At 40.3% G+C, this 9689-nt stretch overlaps 1 protein-coding gene across 2 annotated transcripts; it reads right to left on the bottom strand.

The window, feature by feature from the left end:
• Nucleotides 1-239: 239 nt before the first annotated feature.
• GJA4 (gap junction protein alpha 4) lies at nt 240-9297 on the bottom strand. Of its 2 annotated transcripts, none has more exons than XM_026680669.2 (2): nt 9119-9297; nt 240-3410 (listed from the first exon to the last, which is right to left on the bottom strand). In XM_026680669.2, the coding sequence occupies exon 2, from the start codon at nt 3402-3404 to the stop codon at nt 2355-2357; it is 1050 nt and encodes a 349-aa protein (XP_026536454.1). In that variant the 5' UTR covers nt 3405-3410; nt 9119-9297; the 3' UTR covers nt 240-2354. The 2 variants fall into 2 exon arrangements, with proteins under 2 accessions (XP_026536454.1, XP_087826650.1); XM_087970524.1 differs by having other exon boundaries at nt 240-3405; nt 9119-9295.
• Between the last annotated feature and the right edge of the window lie 392 nt (nt 9298-9689).

Raw genomic sequence — 9689 nt, 5'->3', positions numbered from 1 at the left:
CCAAGATACAGTTCTCTCACTTTCTTACATAATTGACATTCAAATAATATATGTGTTATATCCTCTGTCACTGGAAGCTCTGCAAAAACGTATGTTCATTATAAGGGACTTGGTTAAATCTTCAATATTTAATCATTGTGTCCAATGGTTTGAATCTTATAATGGAATGGAAGCATTCATCAGGACAATTCTATATAGTCTGCAAGGTGTAGTATTGACCCACAGAACAGTCTTGCCAATTTTTCATTTTATTTATAAAAACATTCTTTTTATTTAGAAAAAAAAAAACAAGACACAAACACAGAGTTCATACCCATAGCCCTCCATCTTGCACCCTGCAAGCATGAACGTTGGTTATGAACTGGTGACGTGAAGCCAGCTTCTTAATGGCCATTTGGATCTGAGCCATCTCCATCAAAGGCACACAGGTGGGTTTTCTACATCCAACAATCTCCTTTTCACAGCTTAGTTATCAGAAACAGTTCAGTAGAGAGAGAGAAAGAAAAAGCTCTTTGCCCCCCTATTTCTTTCTATCACAATTTGTTCTTGATTGAAGCTGGAGTGCAATCCTATTTTTATAACCATCCCAAGCTTTTCACATGCACCAACAAAAGCCAGTTTCCAGAGCATATATTTTTGCAGTTACAAACACAAAACCCTCAAACCACCCCACTCTTTTGATTTAATCTAGAGAGAGGCAGGAACTTTTTCCAAAAAGGCTGATACATGAGCATTAAAAAAAAAAATCCACCTTATTTTCCCATTGCAGGAGAAATTGTGGTTTTAACACTGAAGGATCCAGCTTGTGCTTATAGTCATATGATGTGAAAGAATTAGAACACATAATAAAAAAGAAGGTATAAATAGGAAGCCAGGAGAGTGACTGACCACTGCAATGATTCATAAGGATACACATATTACACAATATTGACCTCAAACATCCAGGAGCAATCTTTGTTTGCCAGAGTCCTGCACAAATAATGATTGCAATGGGAAGGCTGGGTGAGCAGCTACACTGGACAAGGCCAGATAGCTTTCAATATTTAGAGAGTATCATCAATGGACAATTTATACTGAATAAAGTTCAGATAACACAATAGTCTTTTGTCTACGGAGGAATGTGGCTTCACAGAACTATCAGGGTGAAGTTCTGATGAGGTTCTGATCCATTTAAAACCAAGAGAAATGTGTGCCTCCTGCAGCTTTTCATAATTTGGTATCCTCTAGATGTGCTGGGATCTCAGTGTCCAGCATCCCAAACCAGCAGGCTGGAAACTTGGAGATGTGTAGCCCCAACAGGGTTGAAGCGCATTTAGCTTGTGGAAGGCCAATTTCCAGAAAAGTATCCTGACAGAATGGGAGATGGAATTACATAACAAGGAGACTGAGAATGGGGGAGTTAATTTACATAGTGAACAGTTTTGATTCAACTTCTCCGAGTTACCAGTTGAAGGAAAAAAATGTAGAGACAGCCGCTTTGCAGACCAAAGGTTCACCCCAATGTCAGTGGAGACAGAAATTGTAGTTTCAAATATGGTGAGATTGAAAACTGTGCTTTTCTAGTCTGTTAGATGGAAGACATTTATAAAGTAACCCAGAGGACCTAAGTCATATCAGCTCTAAACTTAAATAGGAGTCATATTTGATAAGATAACATGAGCAATAGCAATTATTCTCCCTAATGCCTACTTGAAACAATATGCAAAAGGTAGATGAGCTGCAGTATTTAATAAGTAAGCTGCTCAGAAGTTTGACAATTGCAACATGAAAATAAATCTACTTGACAAATGACTTTCCTCAATTTGTTCACATGTCCATTCCCAAAAAGGTGACATACCAGACGTTTCTCCTTGAGTTTATTCTGCACCCTCCTTTTCAGCTTGCATCTACTTCCAAAATTTGAAACCCAGTTTGGATAGTCAAAGCTGGTTTCTTTTCTACTTACCCACCTCCCTTTGTGTTTCAGTGGCTGTTTTCTGATCTCACAAGATACCTCGAAGTACAGACCAACTACTTATGTTTTTCCCCAGGAATCAACATTTAGCACTCCCATCTTAAAATGCCCATTAACCAGCCACTTCTATGGCTTCTATGAGATTGTTTATGTGTCTTTTTACACTTTTGATGGATCTACAAGTTCAGTCTGCATCTATCGTCAAGTCCTGGTTTTCACCTGGGCAATAGAATACTGTGGCAAAAACTTGGGAAGCACCTGGAAAGAATCCTGAGGTCCAGCCTCTTTCTTCCATGTTAAGGAATCATATTGGAGCCTTCCACATGAAGAGACCCTTGAGAGAAACCTGGCTGCTACCAAGGAAGCCCCCCATGGAACTTAAACTTCAAATGGTTGCTTGCTAGACATACTGTTTTTTAGAAGCACTGCTACTTGAGCGGCTGGACTGCCTTTCTGGAGAGAGATGGATTTTAGGGGTTCCTGTTGCAAAGAGATCAGGAGGATTAATCTGGTTTTGCAAGGCCAGAGTTTCTTCTGTATTGTAGTTGGCCCAGTTCTGTTCGCTGGAAAGCCTGTTGTATCCCTGGTAGGGTGGAGCATGCCTGTCTGACATGGGGAGGTAGAAATAGGGTTTATCTGGTGGATAAGGCCCTGTTGGCATTTTACCAATGCTGTTGGCATCGAAGGGTAGAGGGGGAGCAGAAGATGGGGAGCAACAGTCACTTTCCTTAACCTTTTTGACCAGGTGCTTGCAAAAGAGATGGAGAAGCTCCAGAACGTTGAGGACAAGGGAGATCAAGCCCATTACCAGCATGAAAAGGATGAAGATGGTTTTTTCAGTAGGACGGGACATAAAACAGTCTACAACATGTGGGCATGGAGAACCTTTGCACACATAGTTAGCATGCATGACAAAGCCATATAGGTACCATTGGCCAAGAAGAAAACCTGCCTCAAAGATGGTCTTGAAGATCACACTGATGACATAGGTAAACATCAGAGGCCCACGGATTTTAATTCGGCCATCTTCAGCCAAACAGATCTTGGCCATCTTCTTCTCTACTGCCATCAGCATAGCTGCCACCTTGTAATCTTTGGTTTGTAATGCCCTGAGTTCACTCTCCTGTTCCTTTAGCTTCTCCTCTTGTCGGGAGAGGTACATGACATGTCCCAGATAGAGCAAAGTTGGGGTGCTGACAAAGAGGAATTGCAGCACCCAGTAACGAATATGGGAAATAGGGAATGCATTATCATAGCAGACGTTGGTACAGCCAGGTTGCTTGGTATTGCACACAAAATCGGACTGCTCATCCCCCCAAACGGACTCCCCAGCTAGACCCAGGATCAAGATTCGGAAGATGAAGAGGACTGTCAACCAGATCTTGCCGATGACTGTTGAATGTTCCTGCACCTGATCCAGTAACTTCTCCAGGAAGCCCCAGTCGCCCATCCTGTGCTAAGAACAGTAAAGAAGTAGGAATTAACAAGGGATCTATCATCATTTCATGAGAGCTTGAGGTTTCCACCATCATTTGAGTTCTAGGTGGGCAAACATCTGAATTGAGGCTTACACTGGCCCCGAGGAGGCCTTGCAGGGCTCCAAAGGAAGGCAGGCTAAGGAATGGGGCCATAATTCACTCCAGCCAATTGCTGTGAAAACTCATTCTCTTCCCAACATAGATGGACTCATACAATATCTTAAATCCAACCAAATTGTACAATGGTGGTGGGTACACAATATTCTTAATTTAGTTATTGAGGAAACCCTCTTGTTTAAGTTACACTGTAAACTGCAAAGCCACAAAAAATAACCATGGTTAAGACTAGTATCCTATGCAAATACAGCTGCATACATTTGCAATTGTTCTGATTCGAGGTGTTGTGGGAACACAGAATAAAGCTGAGCATGATTTGAGGATGTGGTTAGAGTTTAAATCTATACTAATATTTTACCTAGCAACAGGGGAAGTGATGACACTGAAGAGTGTTTTTGTGCATCTGTGTGTAGGACAAAAGTGATTTGAATTAGTTCTCTGCCATATTTTAATAATACAACATATGCATACATGTTATAAACATAGCTTTAACTCCATTGGACTTTAAAAAATAAGAAATGGTTTTCTGAATAGTAGTGCAGAAACCTAAACATGTAGGTGGAATAGAAAGGACATATTTAAAAAAACAGAGGTACTTGAGTAACTGTCACAGAGAAGGAAGGGCGGTTGACCTATTCTACAAAACACCTGAGTGCAGGACAAGAAGCAATGGGTGGAAGATCATTAAAGGGAGGCCCAACCTGGAACTAAGGAGAAATGTCCTGACAGTGAGAACAATTAACAAGAAGAATGGCTTGACTATAGAAGTTGTGGGTGCGTCATCACTGGAGAATTTCATGAAGAGATTGGATAGTCGTTTGTCTGGAATGATGTAGGGTCTCCTGCTTGGACAGGGAGTTGGACAAGAAGAACTTCAAGATCTGTTCCAACCCTAATATTCCAGGTCAGGTAGAAACATTCAGGAGGAACCCTTTACAACACTACAGTGGTTGGCCATGACCTAAGTTCTGCAAACATCTTCAGGCAAGCCACTTCATAACACTGTGTTAATGAGAAAGTCTCTCCATCTTTCCTTCTTCTGGATATGTCAGGCCCATAGATTTTTAAAATTAAAATATGAATTACAATAATGTAAGACATACAGTATAAAGCTATAGAAAAGAAAAAAGAACAAAGGAAGATATAAAACAAATAAATGAAAAAAGAAAAGAAAAAATGTATTAAGAAGCCGCTCCAATCCTTTATTTGCAGTGGTTACAAATGAATTTATCGTCTTCCCATTTTCTGCCCTTTCTAATCATCAAATTCGTAAGTCACCCTTTTTCCATTCTAAACTACAAATTCATATTTTTTTTTCATTTTGCCTTGCCCTTCCTAGCGTCTTCTCGAAGTGCTGAGATCATTGAACGCTATACTTGGAAACTCTATCAACCAAATATTTTAGCATGATTTATTTTGGTATTTGCCTACCTTCTTATTACATTGTTGTACATCTTAGTGCCCTGTGTTGTTTCCATACATTGATGTTCGTATATGTTCAAAAATTATTAGCAATGTATTAAATAACCTACACTATTTTTTCTTTTCTTTTTGTACTCTCAATGATCTCTCAATATGAATTGCAATTTAGGATGGCAATGTTACAAAACAAGGGTGTTTTTTTATTCCAGGTTGAGTATAACATTGAAAAAGAACTACTACAGCTCACATCAAAATAATTGCTATATTTTAGAGAGTTTGATTGTGGCTGTTAATTTTTTAAAGTCTCCCTTGTATTGTTAATGTACGTATGTATGTATGTATGTATGTATGTATGTATGTATGTATGTATGTATATGTAGTAGACAGAGACATAGTTTCTTTATATGTGTGTGTGTGTGTGCGTGTGTGTGTGTATATAGAGAGAGGGGGGGAGGGAGGGACGGAGAGAGAGATATGATAAATATAGATAGATAGATATAGATAGATAGATAGTCACACACACATACACAAAATCTTCCTTCTCATTCCTGGGGTGGTCTGTGTAGAGGGCCTGCAAGTTTGAGGTCCTGAGCAGAATCTCAGGTGTTCCTAGCACTGCACTCTTCTGAATGTCTGATTCTAGTGCTGACATCATTCCTGGAATCTGTTGGATTCCCAGCTTACGAGTGACAACCCCAAGTGCTCCTTTCAACATTGGGACCTCTTTGGCCTTAACTTTCCACATCGTTTCTAGTACGTCCTTCAAACCTGGATCCTCCTTCGGCTTCTCACACTCCTTTCTTCCTGATGTTCATGTTGCTTGGCACTTCTACATCTATCACCACTGCTGTCTTCTGTTTCTTGACTATTAATCCCATTCATTGATTGAATACAGAGAGAGAGAGGGAGAGGGAAGGAGGGAGAGAGAGAGGGGGAGAGAAACCCTAGAATTCAGCAAAATGTTTGTTTACAAGAATATCACCAATCTTATGTGGTCTCCTGGATATTCTTGGAAGATTAAAAAAAAGTAAGGGCTGAGATCCATTGCTTTCTTTGGAGGAATGCTTAAGGAGAGGGGAGGGGGGAGAGAGGGAGGGACGGAGGGAGGGACAGAGAGAGGGAAGAGTGGCAAAGAAGCTACAGGATCCTCTGAAGTGAGTAAAGCAGGTGAATAGCTAGAGAATAACCACACCCATCAACACAGGTTGTAGAACTCCAGCTGTGAATTCAGAACCAGGTTCCAAAATTCCAGGTAGGTACTAATTCCCACCCAAAACTTAATATGCCCCTTCACTAGATCATCTTCAGTCATAGAGCATCCAGTAAATGCTGACTTTTGAGAGCTGTGCCAGGAGGAAACACAGATTAAGGCAAAATTCCATGTATGGGTCTCAGGCAGTCTGAGTACAAATTCTATCATGACCTCTAACTTTGTCAGCTTCAACTTAATATAGGCGAATTAAATCTTCTGAAGAAAACAGTACAGACCGCAAAATGGCTTACATTTCAAAAGGAAATTCTGGAAACCAAAAGCTGTTCTTTTGCTCTTCTTCCGGAAGAGTTCTATAAATATCTTTCTTTTTCAGAAATGGTTGCGTTTACAGTTCGCTTACAATAAGAGAAACATTTAGGTGCTGCAACACTGTCATTTTTGCCTAGAATAATCAAACAAAACTGCCCATCTGAAATTAGAAGTAGCATTAACTGTGGAGTTAAAAATAACGTGCATCTGTGCATGATCAGGAATAAAAAAAAAAATGATTTTAAAGCAATCAATGATTGTAAAAGTCTCCTTTCAAATAAAGTTGCACGTTACCTGGCTTAAATATATATAGTTTGACATTTGAAAACCCAGCAGTTCGACAGATGGGAGAAGATGGAAGTGTGAGGTTTTAAGTATGTAGTCATAAAACCAAATGCCTTGTTCTTCCCTATAAAAAACAGTTGCTGGAATTGGGTGTGTCTAGTTTAATGAAAAGAAGGACTAGGGGTGACATGATAGCAGTGTTCCAATATCTCAGGGGCTGCCACAAAGAAGAGGGAGTCAAGCTATTCTCCAAAGCATTTGAAGACAGGACAAGAAACAACAGATGGAAAATAATCAAGGAGAGAAGCATCCTAGAACTAAGGAGGAATTTCCTGACAGTTAGAACAATTAATCAGTGGAACGACTTGCCTCCAGATGTTGCTCCATCACTAGAGATTTTTAAAGAAGAGACTGGACAACCATATTCCCGAATGGTATAGGGTCTCCTGCTTGAACAGGGATTTGGACTAGAAGACCTCCAAGGTCCCTTCCAATTCTGTTATTCTGGTCTATCCCTTGCAAGAAATATTTCACTGTACTGTACTTTGCCTTCATGCTTTGCTACATCCCTGTCTATATGCCCTGTTGTTTTTTTTAAAAAAAATACAGAAGCCCAAACATTGCTGCATTGGCATTTAAAGGATTAGCTTTTAAAATCTCACACTCAGAAAGGAAGAGAGCCATGATAATCTAGGGAATAGTATTAAAAAAAATCTGGTATTTTATGCCTTTTAATAAAACGTCTTGTTTGGAAAAGATGCTACCAGACTCCTCCTGTCTCAGGAAGGCGTAGAACTAAAGAAAAGAAGCACTAAGTGGTTAAATTTACCCAAGAGTGCCTACACGACTGTGACTATGATAATTTTATTCTCTAGCCTCAGCAGCTGCCCAAGGCTTATTAAGAGTTAATGCCTGAGGTTGCCAATTGCTTTGGTAAAAATAGGGATAAACAATAAAAAACTGTATCCTGGTTCCTTTTAGAGAAGGTTGTCCTGTAGACAAGCTTTTCCTCACAAGGTGATAAAATAGCTATTGGCTGTCTACACATCTGCACAACCAGAAGGCAGAGGGGACAATTGGAATTGTTGGCATCCTGAATTGATTTGTCAGGTTTTGACGATCCTAACTGTGCTTGTACTGGGAAAAATCAGGAAGTCCATGCTTGGTCATGTTTGATCTTAGATAATTCCTCCAAGCATGAGCAATAGCTCTTCTTTCATAAGGTCAATGAGGACTAGTAACTTCATTTTAAAGATCCAACAAGACATGGAGTATGCTGAGATGTTGAGACTTTGGGAAAAGTGCAGAGAAAATCACCTAAAATGATTAAAGGTCTAGAGCAGTGGTTCCCAACCTTTTTTTCGCCCCGCACCCCTAAAGAAATTTCACTCGAACCTCGCACCCCCTGAAATTTAGACTTTAGGAACTACTGAACGCGTTAAATATATGGTAGGATTGAATCTTTTCAGCTATGTATGTGACGGCCACTAAATAACGATACTTAACTCTAAAATGAAAACAAAGTTAATCCATTGCATAATAAATAAAAATGCCAATGTATAGCCAATATCCTATTATTTACCTGGACTTTTCTCGCATCCCCTGGAATATCGTCTCGCACCCCCAGGGGGTGTGAGCACCCCAGGTTGGGAACCCCTGGTCTAGAGACTAAAACATATGAAGAAAGTTTGCAGGAATTAGGTGTGGCTAGTCTAGAGAAAAGAAGAACTAGGGGTGAAATGATAGCAGTATCCAATATTTGAGGGGCTGCCACAAAGAAGAGGGGCCAACTTATTCTCCAAAGCATCAGAAGGTAAGACAAGAAACAATGGATGGAAACTACAGTAATCAAGGAGAGAAGCAACCTGGAATTAAGGAGAAACTTCTGAACAGTGAGGACCATTAACCAATGGAACAGCTCGCCACCAGAAACTGTGGGTGCTCCATCACTGGAGGCTTCTAAAAAGAGACTGGATAGCCACTTGTTTAAAATGGGGTTGGACTGGAAGACCTCCTTCCAGCTCTACTCTGACTGAGTCTTGAGAAAGTTATACAGCTAGGCTTGCTGTAGGCAATCAGAAAAGGATGGCAGAATGCCTTGGATCTCCTACATACAGTATGACAGTCTGGTAGAGAAAGTCAAACATTAGAAAAACACCATAAATCTTTACGTTAAATCTTAAAATGGAATGAGGGCTGTGGTGCCAAGAGGGAATAACTTTGAAGCAGATTGAAGCAACTGTGAAAATCAGGTTTACTATTATTCTTTAAATCAAAGCACCGCCTCCAGGGCTTTCAAGTTTAGGGATATTTAACAAATTTGAAGACAGTCTTACTCACCAACAAATCAAAGGGATTTTCCTGACTTAAAAGTCCTCATTAGGAGTTTTTGGCTTAATTTTCTTGGTAACAGCTCTGCTCCACAAGAGAAACTGCAGCCGAGCTTAGATGCAGGACGGGAATATAACAAACACTTCTGGAATTCAGGGCACTCTGAGACCGTTATGAAGAGCAAAAAGAAGGGGAAAGTTTATTATAATAACCCTTGGATGAGTTAACAGAGAGGGAGGAGTTAGAGGAAACGAGTCCAGGAAGAGGAGGAGAAAGGCCTTGGACTAGCAGTTGTTGTTGAATATTCTGGATTTTTTTTCTTTAAAAAGTCACAGCTGATTGGGCAGGTGGAAAGAAGGAATAGCTCAGAGGTCTCCAAACTTGGCATAGCTGGCTGGAGAATTCTGGGAGTTGAAGTCCACAAGTCTTAAAGTTGCCAAGTTTGGGGACCCCTGGAATAGATAAATGTGACATCATCTTCCTCCTGGCTGAAAGAGTTAACACAAGTGGCTCACCTCACAAAGGTTGTGTTCACACAACCCGCGGAAGCAAGTCCATTAAAGATGCAGCAGTGAATTTG

The sequence above is a fragment of the Notechis scutatus genome, chromosome 8, assembly GCF_049901735.1.
Source record: "Notechis scutatus isolate UNSWTSFEM ecotype Mainland chromosome 8, rNotScu1.2, whole genome shotgun sequence".
NCBI lineage: Eukaryota > Metazoa > Chordata > Lepidosauria > Squamata > Elapidae > Notechis > Notechis scutatus.
This window is presented reverse-complemented; position numbering and strand designations above follow the sequence as displayed.

Bases quoted from the DNA above. Each gene is read 5' to 3' on its own strand.
- GJA4 (XM_026680669.2), bottom strand. From the start codon at position 3,404: ATGGGCGACTGGGGCTTCCTGGAGAAGTTACTGGATCAGGTGCAGGAA.